Raw genomic sequence first — 27375 nt, 5'->3', positions numbered from 1 at the left:
CAAGCCCTTGAATAAGGAGCACAAGGACGCCCTGTGTAAATGCATGAGGGAGTGCACCAGCTCACAAGCTATTCAAGTCCCCATCGATGATTGAGTCTGAGGTTTCCACGTTGGCCCCATTATCATCACAGAAATAACAAACCTGGACTGGAAGCCAGTCACCCTCAATCCCAAAGGATTACCCAAGACAACGGTGACCCAACATGTATCCACTCAATAAAAATCCAATATAAAATGGTGGGAAGGCATTAACAAAACACGTTAATAAAACACAACAACTAAGAACAATATAATATTAAAAATTGCACACATCACAGGCTTTTTTGATGTATCAACACGAATAACAAGCCTGGTAAACCACTGCTCTCAGCTGCAGCTTTGAATACATGCAAGCCCTCCGCATTTAAACAAATACAGTTTGCACTGCAGAATATTGTTGAGACTGACCATCTTGTAACGTGTATAATCCCCATGGTTCAATCCACGTAAAATTAATACAAATCAAACAAGAGCTTTACATTTTACAACAATGATTTGGACAGGCAATTCGTGAACAAATGTGTGCAAGCCCATGCTTTTATCTACCCTAACAGTTAGCAGCAGACAAGAGAAGACAAAAAGAATTTGGACACTTCCCTATTGCAAATTACAACCTTAAAATTTAAAAGCCTTAAATTTAACTTGTATTGTAATTTATATTACATAAACATAATAGATCAGAAGAAAAATATGCTCGTTATAGATTTCAAGAATGTTGCCTTGACAGATTGTAAATCTCAGCGTTTCATATGCATTGGTTGAAAAAGGGAGATTACGCAGACATTTAGCATTCACTAGTTGCAGGCGAGCTCGGTACAAAGGTAGCTACAAATTTCTGCACTCACGATTTAAACCACCAGCATCAAGCTCTATTCAGCGCAAAGACTGAATAAATTAATGTAACCATGTTTATGTTAAAAGCCTGCTCCCTCAGCATGTAATTAAAGGAAATGTTGCACAAAGCCCGTGATTTTGTCAACCTCCTGTAAATGGAAAGATGGATAGCACTCAGACAAGTGAATGCAATGCCTCATATTTAACCTTAACGCTCTTGTCATAAATGGTTTGCCTAACTTGTTCTTTAAAAGACAAGGTACTGCTCCATTGAAGTAAAATTAAAAATCAACTATACCATGCTTTTCAGAACAGAAGATTCATTATCTTCAGCTAATGTATTGGCATAAAACACAGTAACATCCTATCAAGTGAGGTGCACATTCAATCTGCCTTTTACTCGTGCCGTTTTATTGTTATAGGCAATTTGTACCACTCAGCATGACAGTGTAAACTGAATCAAGATTAATTTACATGGAGTAGAACACTTAGAGGAGCAGCGTGGTAAGCAAATGGATTGTCTTGATTGCTGAGGTGGAAAAGAACCTGGAAAGAAAGAGTGCACCACAATTAAGGAGCATCAAATGTGACTGCTTTAAGATAGCTTGATGATATAAAAGCAAAGTTTATATTTGCGATTTCTGCCACCGCTTCCTTGCCTGTACAAATGTCAGCCTCAACGGAGAAGCTGTCCATGTAGATTAACACACGTTAAAAACATTAGAGGAATTTGAAAAATCTAATGGTGGAAAACTAACCCAAATCTTGATTTACAGATTCCCAGAACCTACTGACGGTATTTTGGTAAGTGCCGAAGAAAGCTTTAAATGTGATTTGATGTTTAAAAAGGCAATATTTGACCAGAATACAATAAAAATTATCAATTCAAAACGTTCAAATGCATGTTCAGTCTTTTAATGTTATTGGCGAATATAAATTGTTAATATCGGAAACAGCTGACTGGTACAGCGAGGACGCTGAGATTAAACTCATTTATGAACTTGCTCGGCATTAAAAAAAAACCTTCGTAATGGAATTACAATTTTACAGATGGATACCAAGTGAGAAGTGTAGAACAGTTGAATAAAGCAATTTACTGTGGACATCACAAAATTGGTACATCTTTTCGTTCTAACTTTCAAAAGTTGATGCTTAAGCCGATAATTTTAAAACTAATAAGGATATAAAGGGAGTTTTACTTCACATGATACTGATATAAAGGGAGTTTTGCTTCACACAAAAGTGTCAGCTTTTAAATCCTTGCTATAGGAACAGTGCTTCTCAGAATTGCTTTTGCCCACCGCTATTTTAATACACGAGTGATAGGCAGCTTTGAAATTCTGTCATGTCAAACGATTCAGATAGATCTTTATATTAAACACATGTTTAATTCATGTTTAACAAATGTGAATTAAAAACAAAATTCAGCGAAAAGTTAGGAAGTGAGGGTGTATCCGTAATAACGATAAACATTAACATTAATGGTTAATGACCACGTCAGAACTGACAGCAAGGGTTTAGTTTTAAGTACGTAGGCAAGGAAAGGGAGGCAGTAGAGAATAATAGCACAAGAGAAAGTCTATGATATTCTGCCCTGCTCTAGACGACTAAATGACAAGAAGCATTGTGTCAGAGTAAGAAAAGCTAGTGATAGGACAACTAAGCAAAACACAGAGGTTAGAGGAGCTGTAATGGAGAACAGCACATGTATCAGTAGTTCCTGACCCCTAAATGAGCACCATTAGTTTTAATCTAAATTTGTACCTCAGTCTGGAAGGCCGCAAAATGCCACAACGGAAAATGATTTCTTGAACCTTTGTGAACTTCATCGGAAAAGTGAATGAGGCAGAGATTAGAATAGGAGAGAGTCCGATAATTAAAAATGAAAGAACACGATAATGTTTGCAACTAAACAGATGCCCAACAAAGTGATAAAAGGACACAAAATCCTATTTTGACACAAAAGAACTCAAACACTCCGAGTTAGAAGAGAATAACCCAGGGCGGCACAGTGACAAAGTTGCTGTCTTACAGCGCCAGAGACCCGGGTTCGATCCTGACTATAGGTGCTCTCTGTACGGAGTTTGTACGTTTTCCCTGTGATTGCGTGAGTTTTCTCCAGGTGCTCCGGTTTCCTCCCACACTCCAAAGATGTACAGCTTTGTAGGTTCATTGACTTTGGTAAAGTTGTAAATTGTCCCTAGTGTGTTGGATATTGTTAGTGCATGGCATGCTCGCTGGGCGGCTTGGACACGGTGGGTCGAAGGGTCAGTTTCCCCGCTGTTTCTCTAAAGTCTAACTCAGCGGGTTAAGCAACATCTCTGGAGAACATGGGTAGGTGATGTTTCAGGTCAGGACCCTTCTTCAGGCTAATTCAACAAAGTGGCCTCCCCCATGCAGTTATCTCCCCCATTCTAGAGATCATATCATGACTGGTACATATAGTAACCCAATTGAAATTACAACCGGACTTTTGTCTTACAATGGAGCAGTGTTTGAGATGGTGGAAAGATTTGAGGTGAAAGAGAGGAGGAAAAGAGCAATAAGTTATACTGCATTTACCTCCCCCAGTCTTTCAATCATATCATGACCCCCCCCCCCAGTAAAAAATCAGCAAGCTGTGTTAGCACAGGGAGGTGCCATGGGAAGAACATGTGGCATGAAGAAAGAGTAAACCAGTGGTTCACAGAGATGCCAGTGGGATGGATGGGAAGATGCCTGCTAATGGTACGTATCTGATACTGTGGATCATGTGTTGAATGCAGAGACAATGGAGTGGAAGATAAACGCAAGGAGTATTCTACAATGGTGCTGGGAGACCGGGTATGCAACAAGGGAATTTTCCACTGTGGAGGCAAACCTATAGGTGAGCCAAGACAGATCAGAAGCACAGGCATAGAATCAACTGGCCAAATCAACTGAAATGGAGATGGTGAAACTGAAAGGAATGAAACGCTTAAAGGAAATGGGGTGAAGTAAAAATAGGATTAATTAGAATGAAAGATTATGCATTGCATAATGCTCCTCCCATTGAAGAGCGAATTAAAGAGGGAAAAGTGTTCAGATTTTTAAATGTTCCATACAATGCGTACAATATAAAATTGTGCAGTTGTCATATTCTAGAAATGTCCACTTGATTCAAATACTGAGCTAATTAAAAAAGCCGAAGAACACAATGTTTTTGCCTGTTACAACTTTCCTCATTTACTTGAAATAAATGGAGAAAATCCACTGAAGCCACAAGTGTAATGCAGTTAAATCTTGATAAACATAACTAATTTGCCAATAAATGTTATGGTTGGTTCAGGATGGGTAATGAAAGAGAATGAGAATAGTAAACAGGAATATCCTGTTTCGACCTAGTATTTATTGGAGGACATAGTGGCCTTTGTACTGTGGTATTATTTAGTACACATCTTTATCAGCTAAATGTTGGCAGTCTTCTATAATTAGATACCATACAAATTGGATCAAGGAGCTAATACAATGAATGAAACAACTGCTTAAATAATCCCCATAAGCAGAAGGAGATCAATTTATCAGCAGCGTGCACTGATATTTGAAATCCCAACATAGTCTTCGCAGAAAGATCGACTACCACTCAGTGGATGTCGTTGCATTAGGAATATTGCATAAAAACATAACTTTTGAAAAACCTTATTCAGAGTAACCTTTCTGGTCGATTAAACATCGCACATAGCTGCCACATTTACTCACAGAAGGAATCAACAACCATAGAAGGAAAATAGTGAAAGACAAAGGAATTTTGGCAACAACTCCATTGAGGTTCACTTCAATTCCCAGGGAGTCCTTCTTCTGTGAACTGATGGTTCTGTTTGACTAATCAGAAAAGTGGCTCACTTACAACAAAAGCAAACAAAATGTAACCAAAAACCTCAGCGCACCGAAAAAGCACACAGACAGAGAAAACAAATCTTCAGCAGGCAATATTTTCCTACATTTGTAAAGCATTAAAAAAAAAAAAAGAGCTCCAGATAATAGTTTAGAGCAGACTTTGCAGCCGCACATGCACTCACCTGTCATTGTAGTGCTGGAAAACACAAAGACAAGCTTTTGCCAGCAAAAGAATAAGAAAGGCAATGTTAGTTAGATTGTCTGTTAGAGACCATATATCATTTTTCTAATAGGCATCATTAATTTCATATTTCTAGCGCTGCTTAACAAATGAATGGGGGCGAAAGCATAGCATTAATGGTGGAAAAATGTTCATCTGCAGATCATGCTGTGGAAATAAAGCATTTTTAAACACATCTCTCTCTCAACCCACACCTTCGCTCATATTTTAAGAGAAAAGGAATGGCACGTCCAAAATGTAGATGCAATTAATTTAACTATACCAGAAGTATAGTAGGATTTCAGTATGAAAATTACATCAAAAGAATACACTTAAAGCTTTTGTACACATTTAACAAGTTACAGAATAGGCTGACTTAATATCTGAATACAAAGTACCTAAATAAATTGAGTTTTCCTTTTCATTTGATCTTTCAGTATACATTAATTCTTAAACTCTGGAGGGTTCATTATAGAAAATAGGTGCAGGAGGAGGCCATTTGGCCCTTCGAGTCAGCAATGCAGATATTTTTTGTGAATGCTGTTAATGCCACTGGCCAAGCAGTTTCTAGTAAAAACATATTAGTTGCACGGACTGAATGGCCTCCATGATTAGTTGCACGGACTGAATGCGACTCACTTGGAAAAATGATTCGCTGAAATATCAGGTATCACAAATTGCTGGAGTAACTCAGCAGGTCAGGCAACATCTCTGGAGAGAAGGAATGGGTGACGTTTCGGATTGAGACCCTTCTTCAGAATGATGTCAGGGGGGGTGGGACAAAGAAAGGATCTAGGTGGAGACAGGAATACAGTGGGAGAACTGGAAAGGGGGAGGGGAAGAGAGGGACAGAGGAGCTATCTAAAGTTGGAGAAGTTAATGTTCATACCGCTGGGGTGTAAGCAGCCCAAGCAAAATATGAGGTGCTGTTCCTCCAATTTCCGGTGGGCCTCACTATGGCACTGGAGGAGGCCCATGACAGAAAGGTCAGACTGGGAGTGGGAGGGGGAGTTGAAGTGCTCAGCCACCGGGAGATCAGGTTGATTAAGGCGGTCTGAGCAAAGGTGTTGAGCGAAACGATCGCCGAGCCTGCGTTTGGTCTCGCTGATGTAGAGAAGTTGACATCTGGAACAGCAGATACAATAGATGAGGTTGGAGGAGGTGCAGGTGAACCTCTGCCTCACCTGGAAAGACTGTTTGGGTCCTTGGATGGAGTCGAGGGGGGAGGTAAAGGGACAGGTGTTGCATCTCCTGCGGTTGCAGGGAAAAGTGCCCGGGGAGGGGGTGGTTTGGGTAGGAAGGGACGAGTGGACCAGGGAGTTACGGAGGGAACGGTCTCTGCAGAAAGCAGAAAGGGGAGGAGATGGGAAGATGTGGCCAGTAGTGGGGTCCAGTTGGAGGTGATGGGAATGTTGGAGGATAATTTGATAATTTGAAATATCAGTGTCAGGCCAACTTGCCCATGTGAGTTTAGCCATTCAAGGTTCATATGCACCCTTCCTTACACCTCCCCATCAACTGGATCACAAGACACTGAAATAAGCTCATGTAAACAGGCCATGAAAACAAAAGATATATACTGATGTCAGAAAGTTACTGTTTTACAACAGATTGGTTAAATGACCGTATAAATCAAATAATTTAAAAGGCATTTTAATATTTCTCAGCCAAGGTAATTCTCAAAAATTACTTATTAATCTTCTGGAAAACATTGAGGAAAATGAAACAAACCATGAACATTAGAAGATCATTTGTATTATGACATCAAGATGAGAGAAGAACATTAGTTCCAAATATAGATGCCCCATTTAAAAAAATGTATTAATCTCTATCAATCCTTCCTCCACTGCGAAGAAGAGGTAATGGAAGAGACCAAACGCAATTTAGGAAGCCTGTCAAAACTCCATCTAAATATATAAACTTCAGAATGCTTCAAATTGTTGCTCATTCCCTCAAATCTGACCCTCCCTCAACTACACACATACAATTTTCTAAAAATATGACTTTTGTTGATATCCATAAAGATTCACCCTGAAGAACCAATTCAATGGTATTCAATTGGTCAAATACCAGTTGAGAAAGAAACATATGCTCCAAATTCCATCACCTCATACCATCCAGCTGTTGGTTATATACCCCCTCTATAATGTTGGACACCTGATATAGGCTTTCCAGTAAATCTAAACCGAAGGCGTAACATTTAACTGCATGGTGCAGTTCCAGGCAACACTAATTTTGCTGTGTTCTTCAAATTTAAAAAAGACTTGTGTCTTGGTCATTAATATAAATATAAGTATGCCAACGTAATTACAGGGTATAGAATTCTATGCTGTTTCATTACACCCAGTATTTGAAGATGACTGATTTGAAAATATATATAATACCTTTGTTCTCTCCATTGCCTCATACACCCACTGCAGCCACATCTACAACTTAAACTACAATTGTTTTTTCATTTTCCAGCTATGATGAAGATTTTTGACCTGAAATGCTAACTCTTTCTCTACAGATTCTGCCTGACCTGGTGACTATCCCCAGCACTTTGTTTATATTACTACATACATTGTGCTCGGGAGTTCTAATGTGTAGGTATTCCAAGATCCCATCTATTTGTTATCCATGGAGTACTTGGGGAAAAGTATTGGTAATGTCATTGATGGATCACCTGGAGAAGGGACATTGCTTTTTGGGAAAGAATTTGGCACAGATTGGCAATTACACAAGAAAATGCAAATCAAAACCAGGTTTTTCTGCTAATTAGACGGCGTCTACAGAAACCAAAACCTACTGAATCAGAGAATGATACAGCACATAGAACAAATTTGCCGTTCATGCTTTTGATGGATGTATAATATTAAATTAATTTGATGAATATAATATTAAATTAATTCCAGCTCCCAAGTCTTTCCCCATTGCCCTGTAAACTTGTTCTGTTTGTTTTTTTGACGTTACTCCTCAACTCACACGAACCACTTTTGCAGGCACCGCATTCCCGATTACAGCCAACTGCTAAAGAGGGATTCTTCCTTATTTTCCCTTTGGTTCTTTTACCAATCACCATAAATCTTTCTGCTATAATTAATGAACCTTTTGGCACGAGGACACAATTTAATTTATCATGTTGAAACTGCTCCATCTTCTCAAAGGACAATAAACATAGATTGTTCATTCTCTCCGCTAAACAAGTGCATTACGGCTGATATTCTACCATTGTAGTGCATCCGTTCTACACGCTCTCGAAATAATTGACACACGACTTTAACAGAGCACCTAGAACTAAAGAAATGCCATCAATATCGATAAAGATTTGGCACAAACATCTCTATTTTGCATCATATTAATAAATAAGGATGTAATACGCAGAAAATATTCTGCCACTCCGATGGCATTGGGTGAGATTGAAGACCATTGAATCATAGAACTATGCACCACACAGAATGAAGCAGCACAGGAAGCTCATAGAAACATAGAAAATATTTTTTAATAAAACAGATGTGCGGACGAGCTTAGTAGGTCAGTCAGCATCAGAGGCAGAGTTAACATTTCAGGTTGAAAAGAGCGAGGAAAATTTAGAAATCAGTTTGAGGGTTGCTGAGAAGTGCAGAGGTGGAGCTAGCAAAGCAGGAGCAGCTGTGATAGGATGGAGACCACAAGCGGCCGAATTACACAGATGTTAAATCACTAATGTTGTTAATTACACAGACGTTAAATCACATTAATGCTCTCAGAGATTGGAACAAGCTGCCAGAGTGAATAGTTGAGGTACAATAACAACATTTAGAACACACTTGGACAGGTACATGGATAGGATAGGATAGATTTGGAAGGAACTAAATGCAAGCTAAATTGGGATTAGTTTCAATGGGGCATCTGAGCTGGCATAGATGAGTTGGGCCAAAGGGCCTGTCTCCATGTTGTATGACTCTCAGGTTCCACTTATCGCACATACCTGTTGATATGTCATGCATTCTGTCCCCAACTTCCCCGCTACTTGAAATGTGAGAGATTTCCAACTTTTCCCAGTTGTGATGGATGGTCATTGATCAGAAACTGAAACTGTGCATCACTGCACATTTGCTGCCTGGCCGGCAAAGCATTTCCAGTATTTTTTTTTAAAAATTTGGAATTCCACCTTCTGTGGTTCTTTGCTTTTTCAGTTTTAAAACAGGCTTCTTGGTTTGGCCTAGCTTCTTCAAATATCTGTCAACATTCACTCCTTATCTTCCACCTTCCTTCATCCTTCCAAACTGCACCAAATCAGCCATTCTTATGTTAAACCTCATCTATTCTGTGTCTTACCATTTTGCTAAACCGTCTAGGCTCTGCTGAAGTTCTGCTGATTTGATATTCTGTCCCCTGAAGCTAAGTATCCATCACTAATAATCGAACACCAATCTCTGGGGGCTAACAGTACGATCTTCCCTCCAGTATGACAAAGTTATCTCCCCTCCTTCACTGTGTTTTGGCAATGTCATATCCACTCTCTCTTCAATCCTATGGAATCAAGTTCTCCCCACAAGTCCATCATGTGGCACTTTGTCAAGTGCTTTTATTAAGTTCACATATACATTGTAACTTCGTAATCAAACATGTTAACTCAAAATCCAATCAAGTTAGTGAGTCGTGTTTTGTCCTTAAAAATCTCAAGCTGACTTATGCTTATTTGTCCATACAATTTTAGGACAAAAATAATTTGTATTTAGAAAATGTACCTCTTCGCCACCATTGGACATCCTGCCCTATAATTCCCTTCAATTTCTTCCCAAAAGCAGAAATGCATAATCTTCCATCCCCCCGGAACCCCCTCTACCACAAGGAACATGAGAATATTGTGAAGAAGCAAGGAATCGCAGGTGATGAAATCTCAAAAAGAAAAAAAAAAGCAAAGTGCTGGAGAAAACTCAGCGGGTAAGGCAGTATCTGTGCAGGGAATGGACAAGTGGCATTTTAGGTCAGGGCCCTTCTTCAGACTGACTGTATTAATGGGGGAGAAAGCTGGAAGAGAGGTGGGGGAGGAACAAAGCCTGGCAGGTGATAGGTGAATGCAGGTGAGAGACGGGGTTTTGATTGGCAAAGGGGTGCACAAAGGCTAGAGATGAAAAATGAGACAAAAGGATGAAAGATAACAAGTGAAGAGGAGTGAAATGTGGAGCTAGAGGAAGGGATGAAGGTGGAAGGAAAAGAGGAGGGAGAAGAGGGGAAAGGGGAGCAAAGGGGACCATGAAGCACAGAGACTGATCTAAAAAATTATCAGGTCACAAAGGTCCTTCATGGAAGTAAACCTACCATCGCAACTTGGGTGGCATGGTGGCGCAGCGGTAGAGTTGCTGCCTTACAGCGCCAGAGACTGGGTTCGATCCTGACTACGGGTGCTGTCTGTACGGAGTATACACAATCTCCCTGTGACCACGTGGGTTTTCCCCAGTGCATTGTGGGTATCCTCCCACATCCCAAAGACATGCGGGTTTGTAGGTTAATTGGCTTCTGTAAATTGTCCCTCTGGTGTGGGATAGAACTGGTGTACGGGTGATCGTTGGTTGGCGTGGACCCGATGGGCTTGTTTCCACACTGTATCTCTAGACTAAACTTGCTCAACTTATTTGTGAATCTTGCGGTTGCTACTTAAACATCCTCTGAAGTGACCTACCGAGGAATGGTTAGGGATGAATAATAAATTCTGGCCATAACAGCATCATGCAACAAATCAGCTCATTCCTTACCTAGTTCTTTTATGAAATCCTTTTCAGACGTTGTGACCGGGAGCAGCAGCTCCCCGACTGGAGGTTGGATGCTCACACCAAAATGGTCATTGCTCGTACTGTAAAATATTAGAAATTATGAATCAAATATGAACAGTTAACATCCAAAGTATACATTGATACCATTATTTGGAATGACTCCATTTTGTATCCATGTACATAATTAGCAGGAAAGCACATTAAGTTGAGGATCATGTTGGAGAATGAGGCAGCATCACTGCTCGTTCCAGAGATGTTGGCACGGCAAGGTGGCGCAGCGGCAGAGTTGCTGCCTTACAGCGTCAGAGACCCGGGTTCGATCCATGCTGTCTGTACGGAGTTTGTGCATTCTCCCCGTGACGTGCATGGGTTTTTTCTGGGTGCTCCAGTTTCCTCCCACACTTCAAAGACGTACAGATTTGTAGGTTAGCTGACTTTGGTAAAATTGAAAATTGTCCCTAGTGTGTGTAGGATAGTGTTGGTGTGCAGGGAATCGCTGCTCGGCACAGACTCGGTGGGCCGAAGGGCCTGTTTCCATGCTGTATCTCTAAACTAAACTAAACTAAGATGCTGCCTGACCAGATGAGTTACTCCTGCACTGTGTGTTCTGTGCAAGATTCCAGCATCTGCAGTTCCTGTGTCTACATTAAGTTGAGGATTTTGTGTGAATGCAAAGTCATCATTCATTGTAGTATCAAATGGGATTTTTGGCTCACCAATCTGTGTCAACTATCCAGCATCCTGCACTAATCCTACACCAATTCTATGTATTCTCCACACAGTCTTATCAATTCCTCTCTTCATCCATATGCTAGGGACAAGTTTTTGTGGTCAATTAACCTACATGCATATCTTTGGGATGAATCTGGAACATGGGGGTGGGGTGAGGGTTAGACACAGCCCCCAGGTAATCACTTGGGAGTATGTGCGAACTCCACGATTGAGCCAGTGTCACTGCAGTTGTGAAGCAGCAACTCTACGTGTTGTGTTAGAAAATAACTGCAGATGCTGGTACAAATCGAAGGTATTTATTCACAAAATGCTGGAGTAACTCAGCAGGTCAGGCGGCATCTCAGGAGAGAAGGAATGGGTGACGTTTCGGGTCGAGACCCTTCTTCAGACTGATGTCAGAGGGGCGGGACGGGACAAAGGAAGGATATATGTGGAGACAGGAAGATAGAGGGAGAACTGGGAAGGGGGAGGGGAAGGGAGGGACAGAGGAATTATCTAAAGTTGGAGAAGTCAATGTTCATACCGCTGGGCTGCAAGCTGCCCAAGCAAAATATGAGGTGCTGTTCCTCCAATTTCCGGTGGGCCTCACTATGGCACTGGAGGAGGCCCATGACAGAAAGGTCAGACTGGGAGTGGGAGGGGGAGTTGAACTGCTCAGCCACCGGGAGATCTGGTTGGTCAAGGCGGACTGAGTGAAGACGAGTTGTGTTAATGTGCTGTCCTCTAATCACCTTGTCCAGACACAGTTTCATGGAAATGGGGCATACTATGAGACCGTAAAATACCAGTAGAGGAAGCTGGAGCCAGCCATAAAACATAAACATGGAGCCCAATCGTATCCTCAAGTAACATTTCTCGCGATCTCAATACTCAGAGAGCAAGTTGAGTTTATTTTCATATGCTCAAGCATGGTGAGGTACAGGTACAATTAAAAAACCTTGCATTGGACTTAATTCCCTCTTCTTAATCACCTAAATTGGGGGAGGTCAGGCATTGTTGCCGATATATTTTGCCTTTATGGTGCAGCCCTTCATTGAATAAACCTAATGCTAATCGAGGGAATCGTCCCAAAGTTAATTTTTAAAGCACTGCTTACAGGTAGTTATTGTAGACTAATGTTTTTTTGTGCAATTCTATTTCTAAAAAAAAGGTTCGCAAAGGATTAATATTGTCACGTCATTACAGAGCAAAAGAATTATGATATAATAATAGAGTTTTTAAGAAAGACAAATTTCTTCCTGGCTCTTATTGTTTCACAGAAATCTAAAAGATCCGCTACAGTCAGACAAAGTGTTTGGCATGCAAAACCATGCATAATGATTGACACCTCAGGCCAATTGATCTCGCTGTAACCTCCATCTCCCCTGCCCCAGCTAGTATTGCTCCGAAGCTATTGATCGGAACACACAGCCGATCAGTTTCCATTTTCTGATTTCAGGCAGGCCAATTAAGGAGGTGAGTAATTGTGATTACACTGCTAAAAGATCAATCGAATTTGCTGGAAGATTCAATACTTCTTCAGAGGGACCAGAAGGCAAACATGATGAGCAGCGGTATTCAGAGATGAGCAAATACTTTAGAATAAAATGAACTTTTGTTTCAACATTCCAAGCCATTCAAGTGCACTCCGTTTCAAATCAATATAAAAATACAAGCGGTGTCACATATCTCTGCTTTTCCATTAAAACGCATTATGTTTTGTATTCATATCCATAACAGTATTCAGCCCAGAATTTATTTTGCTCGTTATGTCCGATAACAAAAAAATTCATGTTGATAGCTGCTCATATCGACTTAGATTTTGAGATGGCAGCCTTGTGTATTGTGAACAGAATCACATTTCAAGTCACAGCTCTGCTTGATCATTCAGCTCACAGTTTAAACCATTATAATAAAGACCTCTTTTTGATGTCTATGCCAAAGCCATTTATAAGCACCTTAATCAAAGAGCAGCATACCCCATCATTGATCTGGAATTCATCCCACAGATGAGGAATAAACAATTATTAGGCAACACTTTGGAAACTCGCATTTTTATTTATTCGGAATAGCAGAGACCATAGTTTCTGAAATGCATGTGGTGGCAGGAGACAAAAATCAAAAATGTTACAAGACTCAAGTCCCGTTCCATTTTCAAAACTCACACACATACACACAGTTGTGCTACAATTCTCAGGAACACAATAGGTAATTTTTGCTAGATGCAAATTTATGAAATTACTCCAGAACAAACCAGACAGAAATGAGGTAGTGAAATAAGTAAAACTTAAAAAGTTACTGTATCAGTCAGTAGAATAGAGATACTGTTTAATGGGTTCCCTAGTGCACCAATTTAAGAGGAAATCATAAGTTTCATGGGTACTAGGAATAGAATTAGGCCATTTGGCCCATCAGGTCTACTCCTTCATTCAATCATGGCTGATCTAACTTTCCCTCTCAACCACATTCTCCTGCCTTCACCTCATAACGCCCTGACCCCCTTATTAATCAAGAATCTGTCAATCTCCACCTTAAAAATATCCATTGAATTGGCCTCCACAGCCTTCTGGACAATGAATTCCACAGATTCGCCACCCTGAAGGAATTCCTCCTCATCTTCTTCCTAAAGGTACGTCCTTTTATTCTGAGGCTATGGCCTCTAATCCCAGACTCTCCCACTAGTGGAAAGATCCTCTCCACATTCACTCTGTCAAAGCCTTTCACTGTGCCTTACAGGATCAAAATGTCAACACGCAGAGTTTGAGCAACTGCAGAATTAATGTCCCCAACATGGGAAAATTGAAACACAATTTTGCTTGACATTCAAATTTTCGGAGTTCAAGCTGTTAACATAGCTAATCAAAACAGGGTTGTTACAGTCGTTGAAAAATGTATGCATGCCTCATAATGCAGAGTAAATTTATCGCTTGATGGGTTAGTATATATACTACAAAATATTTGTTCTAATTAGTTCTCTGAAGCATGCAGCAGTGTTATTGCACTCCCACTAAATGAGATGAACACTTGATTTTATGTGATAGCTATAATTTTAAAACTGCAGTGCAATGATTTTTATTACTGCACCAGAAGCTCAATGTATTTTGTGCTCAGGTCTCTCGTCATCCACATTCCCCACAGTGGAAACCCTTCAAAAGAAACTTCAGTTGAAGTCTCTTTCTGTACAACCATTTCATTCTATTCAATTTTTTCCCAACAAAGTCCCAATTTATTTTGCAGGTTTAAATATTTAGACTATAATGTTTCGTGAAAACACGCACACGATTTTCAAGCTGCCTGGCTGGTTGGTTGAAAATCACCCATGATATTACAAATATGGAACAACATACCTTAATTTACAAAAAGAATACTAAGGACTGAAGAGCACGTTTCTGTGCTGTACCTTTCTCTGTTCTAGTTTAATTCATATTATCCAAACAGACCCAGCAGTTTTTGAGTAATTGGTAACCATTTATCTCACCAAATTCGGCTAGTTAAAAGCAGTTACTTTACTCTGGATTGGCCAATTTATGGCTTTAATCAGCTACAAATCTGCTTGGAACTGAAACCAAGAATTGGAGTCCTGCTATTTGGATAGATGATGCCCCATATTTACATAATTCTGTCAATTAGTCAATTGTGAATGTAGTTCTGATCCATTGCATATGCTATTTTAATTTGTTTTTTTGTTTTCCAGGTATAATATTGGAAATTGGAAATATATAAGCCAAAGTAAATTCTTAATAACTGGTTCTTTATTTTGCAAGAGTCACTGATCACAATTTTTCGTTTAGTTTAGAGATGCAGTTCCTTTGGCCCACTGAGTCCGCGCTGACCAGCGGTCCCTGCACATTAACACCATTCGACTACACACACTAGGGACAATTTACAATTATGCCAAGCCAATTAACCTATAAACCTGTACATTTTTGGAACGTGGGATGAAACCGGAGCTCCTGGGGGAAAACCCACAAGTCATGGGGAGAAAAAGTACAAACTCCGTACAGACAGTACCCATAGTCAGGATCGAACCCGGGACTCTGGCGCTGCAAGGCATAAACTCCACCACTGCGCCACCATGCTGCCCAGTGAGTTAGCAATGATGGAAATATTATATGCTTTTCTAGACTGTTGAGGAGGCCAACTCAATGGATATTTTTAAGGCAGAGATTGACAGATTCTTGATTAATGAGGGTGTCAGGGGATATGGGGTGCAGGCAGTAGAATAGGGTTGAGAGGGATAGATCTTGTGATCTTGTGGATTTCCCCGCATTTCCTAAAGATGTGCAGGCTGGTAAGTTAATTGGCTGTTGTAAATTGCCTTTTGTGTGTGGAATCTTGTAGGGAATTCAACATGGAGGGAATAAAATTTGGTTAGATTAATATAGGATTAGTGTAAAAAGGTGACTGACAGTCAGTATGGACGGTGGGCGAAGGGTTCTGTTGGAAATAGATGCTTTCAAGAACCCACATCTTTACCAATGAGAAAATGCTTCTAGCTTTAAAGGTTTTGAAAGACCACTCAACTCTTTTATTAGGGGGCAATGTAAAAGGCAGCAATAAATTGAAACTTTGCCCATGTGTTCTTATAGTGGCAAATGAGCAATGAAGAATTGCATGAAATTTCTTCTCTGTCACCAGAAAATCACACAATAGGCAGTGGATAACTCACTCAGAGCTTCAGTAGGTGGTTTGTAGAGTACCTGGTGCCCAAGATGAAGATATCCAAAAGACCATTTGGCCATCTAGATCTTTCACTCAAATAAAGACACAAAGTACTGGAGTAACTCAGCGGGTCAGGCAGCATCTCTGGAGAACATGGAGTCTGAAGAAGGCCCCCGACCCTAAATGCCATCCATCCATGTTCTTCAGAGATGCAGCCTGACCCACTGAGTTACTCCAGCACTGTGTCTTCTTTGTGTAAGCCAGCATCTGCAGTTCCTAGTTTCTTCATTTTACTGCTCTACTGTAAAATCTCATCAAGGTATGCCTGCTTCAAGGAAGCTCTCCTCCTCTGTATGAAGAAGGGTCCCGATCCAGAAATGTCATCTCTCCAGGTTCTCCAGAGCTGCTGTCTGACCCGCCGAGTTTCTCCAGCACTTTGTCTTTTTTTGTAAACCAGCATCTGCAGTTCCTTGCTTCTTTAATTATTTCTTATTTTGGGGACACCTGTACTCATTATTTGGATTCTCAGAACCTTGGTCCAAATATCAAAGTTATGTTCCTTCCAATAACTTCTATCCAAGATAGACACAAAATTCTGGAGTAACTCAGCGAGGCAGGCAGCATCTCTGGAGAGAATGAGTAGGTGACGTTTTGGTTCGAGACCGTTCTCCAGTCTGTCTCGACCCAGAACGTCACCCATTCCTTCTCTCCAGAGATGCTGCCTGTCCCGCTGCATTACTCCAGCATTTTGTATTTATCTTCGGTGTAAACCAGCAGCTGCAGTTCCTTCCTGCACATTTCTTCTATCCAAGAGTTCTAGAAGAAATTTCACATTAACCTCACGGAAGCTGCAGCGGATGACGTTTTAGTTAATTGTACAAACAATGGGTGGAATATGTTGATTCCCAGTGCAGTGACTGACTTGGTTGACTTTGAACCAAAAATCATTCACAATAAGTCGGTGACTCCGTCATGGCAGGTGGGATTTGAGGAGACTGTAGATGATGATGTTTCACAATTACTTGCGTCCCATGCCAAGCCTCTCACTAACAAGATCCTGACAGAGCTTCACATGAGAGCATTCAACAAAGAGAATTACAATGACAACCTGCTGCTAGAAGATGACAAGAGTATGACAACAAAAGGTCTGCAAAAGGTTTTCAGGTGTATTGATGAGGCTTTGAGCATTCCTAAGTGTCACGATCATCTGGCAAATAGCTCTGCCAAAGTAGCATGGTGTGTAAAAGAACAGCCTGTCACATTACGGAGAGATTTATGATACCAGGCAGCGTGAAAGGCAGTCAATGCTGGATTTTTTAAAAAAGAGTGAAAACTGCCAATTGATAGTCTTTACGCAGGTGGATGAGGGGTGATCTTACAGTGCACAAAATCATGAGAGGAACAGATCGGGTAAATGCACAGAGTCTTTTGTGCAGAGTCGGGGAATCGAGAACCATAGGACATAGTTTTAAGGTGAGAGGGGAAAGATTTAATAAGATCCCGAGGGGTAACTTTTATTTTTACACAAAGAATGGTGGGTGTATGGAACTACCTGAGGACACATTTAGACGGGTAGGATCGGATTAGAGGGATATGGGCCAAATGCAGGCAGGTGGGACTAGTGTAGGTGGGACATGTTGGCCAGTGTGGGCAAGTTGGGCCGAAGGGCTTGTTTCCACACTATCACTCTATGACACAGAAGAACCAGGGCACATGGACCTCGATACAAGGACAGAAGAATGGAGTGGACAATGCCAAATTTTTGGATATTGAGCTGACAATAGACAACCCTCCACCATGGAGCATGGCCATCCTTCTTCTCCTCTTCCTTGTCCTTCACCATCAGTTCCCACAACAGACATCCAGCAAGCCAACCCCCGGCCCCTTCCATTGTCATTACAATTATACTAGAAATCTGTCGAGTTTCGATGTATAAACAATTTGGCTTCCCTTTACACTGGACAAATAGCACACTGGATCACCGGATTCATGGAATAAAAGATCAATCTGAAAACTTGTTGCAGGTCTTCTCCCTCCCCCCCCCTCCCCCTCCTTCCCCCGATATATCACCAGCCCCCGTCCTATCCAGGTTGTTTGTTCTAACATGTTCTCCGGTGGAGTGGTTCCCAGCTCTCTGCCATGTCCCTGAGCAGCAGGCTCCACTCCTAAAATAACTTGGATAACCCATGAGGACTTGCTCTGTAACTCTTTGTTGACCAGAGACACTCGATACCTCCCAGCCACAAGCAATCCATTTCCCACCGGGTTCATCCTATTAAAACACCTCCTTTTAAACCAATTGTTGATTCCAAAATGTCAATCTAATACAAAAGGGCTTTCACATAGAAGGCTCAGCGGTGGTACAGTGGTGGAGTTGCCTTACAGTGCCAGAGACCCGGGTTCGATCCCAACTATGGGTGCTGTCTGTACGAAGTTTGTACATTCTCCCCGTGGCCGTGTAGGTTTTCTTCGGGTGTTCCGGTTTCCTCTCACACTCTAAAGACATACAGGCTTTGGTAAAATTGTCCCTAGTGTTGTGTAGGACGATGCTTGTGTCTGGGGATTGCTGGCCGGCGCGGACTCGGTGGGCCGAAGTGCTTGTTTCCATGCTGCATCTCTAAACTAAACTAAAGATTAATCTATCAATGATTAATACCTAAACAATCACTTTGATTAAACCATTGAAATAATTTATCTTGAAACTGAAATCTGTTGCCAGCTTTTCTGGATATTAGGATGCTGTCAGCATTAAATAATTCCTTTATTTTGTGAACAGTCGCACAAAAGGAACTTTCCATTAAAATAAAACGTCTTCATTAATGCCACAAACGATGCCCTGATCATCACAACTCTCAACTTGCTCTGTTAAATCAAAACCGATTTTCATATTCTGTTACATAGAAAAGATGATGAAAAGGGATCAAGGCAACAAACATGCCCACCATAGATCAAATCATGACAATGATGGAAAGATCAGCTAGCTCACGTCCCTCCCCCATGCACTAAACATGCCCAAAACATATCAGGACACGTTAAAACCCCTCCCTACACACAGTCCATCTCCACCATGTCTTTTTTCCCCACATTGGGGTGGTCACAAAAAGAGAAAGGAATAAAAATGGCAAACTATAAAAAATTATTCCAACCCTCGCCTGTGTCTACCTATCACTGCTACGCTTTGTCCTGCCTCTCCTCTCACCCCGCTTTCTTTCTCCCACCCCCCCATCTTCCACAATCAATCTAATTGAGGATCCCGACTTGAAAAGTCACCTCTTCATGTTCTCCAGAGATGCTGCTTGACCCGCTGAGTTACTCCAGAACTTTGTATCCATTTTTTGTAAACCAACATCTGTACTTCCTTGTTTCTCAATTATAACACTATTTGATTCGAGTGCTTGATCAATTGGGAACACAGCTCTGAACTGTTATGCATCTGGCTCCTCAATTATCAGGTCTAGTTGGGAGGGTATTGTGTTTTAGGTATACGAGTAAGCATCACATTATCAGGCGTACATTGTATGCCTGATAAATCATACCGAGCCCTCCATAATGTTTGGGACAAAGACCCATCATTTATTTATTTGTTTCTGTACTCCACAATTTGAGATTTGTAATAGAAAAAAAATCACATATGGTTAAAGTGCACCTTGTCAGGTTTTAATAAAGGCCATTTTTATACATTTTGGTCTCACCATGTAGAAATTACAGCAGTGTTTATACATGGTCCCCCATTTCAGGGCACCATAATGTTTGGGACACATCAAATGAAAAAGGTCATGTTTCGTATTTTGTTGCATATCCTTTGCATGCAATGACTGCTTGAAGTCTGTGATTCATGGACATCACTAGTTGCTGGGTGTCTTCTCTGGTGATGCTCTGCCAGGCCTGTACAGCAGCCATCTTTAGCTTATGCTTGTTTTGGAGGGTAGTCCCCTTCAGTTTTCTCTTCACCATATAAAAGGCATGCTTAATTGGGTTCAGATCGACTTGATTGACTTGGTCACTCAAGAATTGACCATTTTTTAGCTTTGAAAACCTCCTTTGTTGCTTTAGCAGTATGTTTGGGATCATTGTCTTACTGTAGAATGAACCACCGGCCAAGAGTTTTGAGCCATTTGTTTTGAACTTGACCAGATAGGATGTGTCTATACACTTCAGAATTCATTATGCTACTACCTTCAGCAGTTGTATCATCAATGAAGATAAGTGAGCCAGTACATTCAGCAGCCATACATGCCCAGGCCATAACACCCCCACCACCATGTTTCATAGATGAGGTGGTATGCTTTGGATCTTGGGCAGTTCCTTCTCTCCTCCATACTTTGCTCTTGTCATCACTCTGATATAAGTTGATCTTTGTCTCATCTGCCCACGACCTTTTTTTCCAGAACTGTGGTTGCTCTTTTGAGTACTTCTTTGCAAACTGTAACCTGGCCATCCTATTTTTGCAGCTAACCAGTGGTTTGCATTTTGCAGTGTAATCTCTGTATTTCTGTTCATGAGTCTTTTGCAGACAGTGGTCATTGACAAATTCACACCCGACTCCTGAAGAATGTTTCTGATCTGTCGGACAGGTGTTTGGTGATTTTTCTTTATTATAGAGAGAATTCTGTCATCAGCTGTGGAGGTCTTCCTTGGCCTGCCAGTCCCTTTGCAATTAGTAAGCTCACCAATGCTCTCTTTCTTCTTAATCTTGTTCCAAACAGTTGATTTTGGTAAGCCTAATGATTGGCTGATGTCTCTAACAGTTTTATTCTTGTTTCTCAGTCTCATAATGGCTTCTTTGACTTTCATTGGCACAACTTTGGTCCTCATGTTGATAAACAGCAATAAAAGTTTCCAAAGGTGATGGAAAGACTGGAGGAAAGACTAGGTGCTGAGAGCTCTCTTATACCTGCATTAAGGAGGCAATTAAACACACCTGAACAATTACAAACGCCTGTGATGCCATGTGTCCCAAACATTGAAATGGGGGGACTATGTATAAACACAGCTGTAATTTCCACATGGTGAAACCAAAATGTATAAAAATACCCTTGAATAAAATCTGACAACCACGTGTGATTTTTTTTCTATTACAAATCTCAAATTGTGGAGCACAGAGGCAAATAAATAAATGATGGGTCTTTGTCCCAAACATTATAGAGGACACTGTAGACGCTTGGACTCAGCATTAAAAGAACCCCATGGAGTAGTTGGAATTGTGTAATTACTACAGAGGTTGGGCAGTTAGTCCATTAAAGTAGAGAAATTCAGTTAGCTACATTCCCCCTATTCTATCCCTTAGTCCTGCAAGTTTATTTCCATCAAGTGTGGCATTAAATCTATAATGGCTCTCCCAACCCTTCTGCTAAAATGCATCATCCCACACTTATCTGCATTAAATTCCACCTGCCTGTCCATTCGACTAGCCCATATCCTGTTACAGTCATTCACACACATCAAAAAAGCAATGGTTTCAGCAGTGACTTGTGTAGAACACTCTTGTCCATCATCTTCCAGTCTAAAATACAGACAGTTACCACAACTCGCCTTTTCCCTGTTCGTAGGCAACTTTAATAAAAATACCAAACTGACACTAATTCTCCTATTCCATAAGCCTCAATTTTCTTCATAAGATTTTTATGGCAAATGTTTCTTTGAAATATACAAATACTTTCCCTCTCAGTTTATAATTACCCGGGTTTCTGTTCGAAAACATCACCTCACCGCCATATTCTTCATCCACCTTCTCTTTGCCCGGAAGTAAATCACCGTTTGCAAATTCACGCAAAGAATTTACAAAGTGCTGGAGTAACACATCCCTGGAGAACATGGATAGGTGACATTTCGGGTTCGGACCATTGTTCAGACTGATTGCAAACTTTCTCCTTGATAATCGTTTCCAAACTTTACCTGCTACTTAAGTTAAACTGACAGCCAGTAATTACCAGCAATGTCCTTGTATCCTTTCTTTAACAATGCTGCTGCATTTGCCACTTTACATTCCTTTGGCACTTGTCCCAGACTTGGGGGGGAAAAGACAAGCTGTTCTACTGGAGAAACAAGGAACTGCAGATGCTGATTTACAGAAATAGACACAAAATGCTGGAGTAACTCAGCGTCAGGCAGCATTTCTGGAGAACATGGATAGGCGATATTTTGGGTCAGGACCTTTCTTCGGACAGATTTTGGTGAGGAGGAGTGGGTAGGGAGAAGAAAGCTGGAAGAGGGGAGGGGGCAACATAGAAATTAGGTGCAGGAGGAGGCCATTTGGCCCTGAGCCAGCACCGTCATTCATTGTGATCATGGCTGATCATCTACAATCGGTAACCTGTGCCTGCCTTCTCCCCATATCCCTTGATTCCACTAGCCCCAAGAGCTCTATCTAACTCTCTTTTAAATTCATCCAGTGAATTGGCTTCCACTGCCTTCTGTGGCAGAGAATTCCACAAATTCACATCTCTCTGGGTGAAAAAGTGCACCGTTATTACCTCTTTAATAATTGACTCCAGCATCTTCTCCACCACCGATGTCAGGCTAACTGGTCTATAATTCCCCGTTTTCTCTCTCGCTCCTTTCTTGAAAAGTGGGATATTAGCTACCCTCCAATCCACAGGAACTGATCCTGAATCTATTGAACATTGGAAAATGATCACCAATGAGTCCACGATTTCTTGAACCACCTCCATGAGTACCCTGGGATGCAGACCACCAGGCCCTGGAGATTTATCAGCCTTCAGTCCCAGCAGTCTACCCAATACTATTTCTCGCCTAATGCAAATTTCTTTCAGTTCCTCTGTCTCCCTTAATCCTCTGTACACTAGTACATCTGGGAGATTGTTTGTTTTCCTCAGTAAAGACAGATCCGAAGTACCTGTTCAACTCTTCTGCCATTTCCTTGTTACCCATAATTTCACCCATTTCTGCCTTCAAGGGACCCACATTTGTCTTTAATCTTTTTCTCTTAACATACCTAAAGAAGCTTTTACTATCCTTCTTTATATTCTTGGCCAGCTTCGCTTTGTACCTCATCTTTTCAGCCTGTATTGCCCTTTTTGCTATCTTCTGTTGTCCTTTGAAAGTTGCCCACTCCTCTGGCTTCCTGCTACTCTTTGCTATGTTATACATCTTTTCTTTTAGTTTTATTCCATCCCTAACTTTCCTTGTCTGCCAAGGTTGCATCTTACTCCCCTTAGAATCTTTCTTCCTCTGGAATGAAATGATCCAGCATTTTCTGGATTATGTCCAGAAATTCCTGCCATTGCTGTTCCACCGTCATTCCTGCTATGATCCGTTTCCATTCGACCTTGGCCAGCTCCTCTCTCATGCCTTAATAGTCCCCTTTGTTCAACTGCAACACTGACATTCCTGGTTTAACCTTCTCCCTCTCAAATTGCAGATTAAAACTAATCATATTATGGTCACTACCTCCAAGCGGTTCCTTTACCTTGAGTTCCCCTATTAAATCTGGTTCGTTGGACAACACTAAATCCAGAATTGCCTTCTCTTTGGTAGGCTCTAGTACAAGCTGCTCTAAGAATCCATCTCGGAGGCACTCTACAAACTCCCTTTCTTGGGGTCCAGAACCAACCTGATTTTCCCAGTCTACCTGCATATTGAAATCCGCTATAATTACATTCATTACATGCCAATTTTAACTTCTGCTGCAACTTACACCCTATATCCAGGCTACTGTTTGGGGGTACGTAGATAACTCCCATTAATGTCTTCTTACCTTTTCAATTCCTCAACTCTATCCACAGTGACTCTATATCGTCAGTCCCAATGTCACCCCTCGCAAGGGACTGAATTCCATCCCTCACCAACAGAGCTACCCCACCTCCTCTGCCCACCTGCCTGTCCTTTCTATAGGACGTATAACCCTGAATATTCAGTTCCCAGTCCTGATCCTTCTGCAGCCACGTCTCTTTAATCGCCACAATGTCATACCTACCAATCTCTAACTGAGCCTCAAGCTCATCTTCTTATACTTCACTTCTTATACTTCGCGCATTCATATATAGTACTTTTAATCCTTTGCTCCTCTCAGCTTCCACATCGATTCCTATTACACTTGGCCATTCTCTCCTATTGCTTCGTGAGCTTTCTGTCCTGTTAATTCTAGGGTGGTCTGGTTAATTATTCCTATATTCTCTTTCCCTGTAACTCCATCCTTGTCTATCCCATTTGAAACACCCCCCCCCCACTATTTAGTTTAAAACCACCCGTGTAGCAGTGACAAATCTGCCTGCCAGAATGCTGGTCCCTCGCCTGTTGAGGTGCAACCAGTCCCTTTTGTACAATCCACCCTTACCCCAAAACAGATCCCAAGCCAAAGCCTGGCAAGTGACTGGTAGATACAGCTGAGAGGGAGGTTAATAGCGCTTCTACTATATTGAGCCACTTCCCAAATTAACCTGCATTGCACATGCTACAATGGGGATATGGTGAGGCATTGTGGCATTGGAAGAGCAAAGGTGCCACCAGTAATGATCTATTATTTGGAACTTTTATCTGCCGCGGTGTGCTAGTGCAGCCTAGCCTTCTGAAATCTGATCGCACCGCCATGCATCTGTGTTATTCCATTCACGTACAAATGTTTTGCCTACTCTTATTGTTGTCAATCAACTCCACTTCTATACCCTGGCTTGCTGACAGCAGTACTTAGAAAACTCCGAGATACTCAGTAGGGTTGGCAACCTGAACACAAGGTCTTTTCCAAATTACTTGAGTAGTAAATAACGGCATGAACCATAAAAAATGATGGAATACCAACTTTAGAAATGGCTAGATTCATTCGTGCGAATAGACAAAAACAGGTACAAACTATAATCACTGTATATATTTAAATTAAGCAAAGAAGGCTGAGAAGATGAATACCATTTGTAACTTTTATGGTATTTGAAACGTATGGACCTAAGGTTTCTTTGTTAAGAGATGCTGACATCCAAGATAAAAATGTGAAAAAACAAATTAGATTACAATGCCAGTGCCTAGATCCATGGTTTTAAAAAAACATTAAATACCCGAGGGACAGCCACTCAACAAATGCAGCACTGGTGATTTTTAAATGTGCATTATCACTATTGAAATAAATAACACTAAAACAAGCCACCTAATTTTACAGAGACTGACATTTGTCTTGCAAATGCACGCTGCTTCCGTTTTATGTAGATTAGGGGGATTTTCACTCTTTCTGTTTATGAATTCAGAAAGGAGACAGATTACAAATCTAAAATATTTCTGCTGCTTTCAGCAACCTACCATAGTTGAAAGTTAGCAGCCTGTGTGGAGTCACAGAAGTCGATACCCATGGAAACGGTTTTTGATGTCGCAGGCTCGAGGTTGTCTGCAAAGAGAAAAATATATGTATTTGAATAGATGGCAACACAAGATCAGTTTACAACATGGCACATAATGCTTTCATGCCATGCAGCCAAGACATTACGTTAATGCCTCTGACTTAAACTTTTCTATATAACAAATATTCACTTTCTTTCGTCCATCTTTCAGTGTCAAAATTTTCCACTTTTGGCCATTTCAAACAAACATATATGTTAACCAGTTTATTCACAAAATGCTGGAGTAACTCAGCAGGTCAGGCAGCATCTCGGGAGAGAAGGAATGGGTGACGTTTCGGGTCGAGACCCTTCTTCAGACTGAAGAAGGGTCTCGACCCGAAACGTCACCCATTCCTTCTCTCCCGAGATGCTGCCTGACCTGCTGAGTTACTCCAGCATTTTGTGAATAAATCGATTTGTACCAGCATCTGCAGTTATTTTCTTATATATATGTTAACCAGCTCAGGTGATCATTCTTCTTAGCTTTAGTTTAGTTTTAGAGATACAGTGCGGAAACGTGCCCTTCGGCCCACTGAGTCTGCGCTGACCAGCGATCCCCGTACACTGGCACTGTTCTACACACTAGGGACAATTTATCATTTACAGTAGCCAATAAACTTACAAACCTATACTTCTTTGGAGTGTGGGAGGAAACCAGAGCACCCGGCGAAAACCTATGCAGTCACAGGGAGAATGTACAAACATTATACAGACAGCATCCGTCATCAGGATCAAACCCAGGTCTCTGGCACTGTAAGGCAGCAACGCTACCGCTGCGCCACTTGTGTTAGCTTCCATCGTAACCATATTGAACCATTGGATATCGTACAGTCCAGCCCAATTTTGGCCTCGACTGAGATTTACAAATATATTTCCTTCAGGATTAGGTAAACAGGGATTTAGCCAAGACACCAAGCCCTTTCTACACTAAGATGCTAAAATCATAAATTACCTACCACTGTTCAGTAACACTAAATTATCTAAATGCACAGAGGGGATTGGTGACTTTTTCATATGTTACGACTCTACAAAGACTGCCTTAATCAGCAAACCCTCATGAAAAATGTATTTGAATTCCCTTAAACTTAATTTGCGATTTCTAGAAAAACTCAATACTTTCACAACCTAGATTTCCTTTTCCATTTGTTTCATCAATGTTAGAACATTTTATTTTCAATAAATTCTGATACTCTGCAACTCCAACCAGAAAGGTGATCTTGATCAACTACACACTAAAGGGAAAGTACAAGTAGATTCCAGATATGGAAAGGGTCCAGATGTTCCCACTAGTGGGAGAGTCTAGGACCATGGGCCATAGCCTCAGAATAATAGGATGTTTCTTTATAAAGGAGGAATTTCCTTAGTCAGAGGGTGGTGAATTGTGGGATTAATTGCCACAGAAGTTAATGGATATTTTTAAGGCAGAGAAGGTGTCAGGGGTTATCGAAACATAGAAAATAGGTGCAGATGTAGGCCATTCGGCCCTTCGAGCCTGCACCGCCATTCAATATGATCATGGCTGATCATCCAGCTCAGTAACCTGTACCTGCCTTCTCTCCATACCCCCTGATCCCTTTAGCCACAAGGGCCACATCTAACTCCCTCTTAAATATAGCCAATGAACTGGCCTCAACTACCTTCTGTGGCAGAGAATTCCACAGACTCACCACTCTCTGTGTGAAGAAATGTTTTCTCATCTCGGTCCTAAAAGACTTCCCCCTTATCCTTAAGCTGTGACCCCTGGTTCTGGACTCCCCCAACATCGGGAACAATCTTCCCGCATCTAGCCTCTCCAACCCCTTAAGAATTTTATATGTTTCTATAAGATCCCCCCTCAGTCTTCTAAATTCCAGCGAGTACAAGCCTAGTCTATCCAGTCTTTCTTCATATGAAAGTCCCGCCATCCCAGGGATCAATCTGGTGAACCTTCTCTGTACTCCCTCTAAGGCAAGAACGTCTTTCCTCAGATTAGGAGACCAAAACTGCACACAAT

The 27375-nt window shown here is 41.3% G+C and overlaps 1 protein-coding gene across 1 annotated transcript in view; it reads right to left on the bottom strand.

Annotated features, from left to right (window-relative positions):
* Positions 1–27375, bottom strand: part of ap3b1a (adaptor related protein complex 3 subunit beta 1a) — a 229608-nt gene that overhangs the window by 29921 nt on the left and 172312 nt on the right. Inside the window, exons 24-25 of the mRNA XM_078396753.1 lie at positions 25306–25390; positions 10669–10766 (exon numbers count right to left, since the gene is read on the bottom strand). Of these exons, the coding sequence (XP_078252879.1) occupies positions 10669–10766; positions 25306–25390 (183 nt within the window). The remainder of the gene's footprint in view (positions 1–10668; positions 10767–25305; positions 25391–27375) is intronic.

The sequence above is a fragment of the Rhinoraja longicauda genome, chromosome 3 (genome assembly GCF_053455715.1).
Source record: "Rhinoraja longicauda isolate Sanriku21f chromosome 3, sRhiLon1.1, whole genome shotgun sequence".
Lineage (NCBI taxonomy): Eukaryota > Metazoa > Chordata > Chondrichthyes > Rajiformes > Arhynchobatidae > Rhinoraja > Rhinoraja longicauda.
Note: the sequence above shows the minus strand (reverse complement) of the source record. Positions and strands in the feature narration are given on the sequence as shown.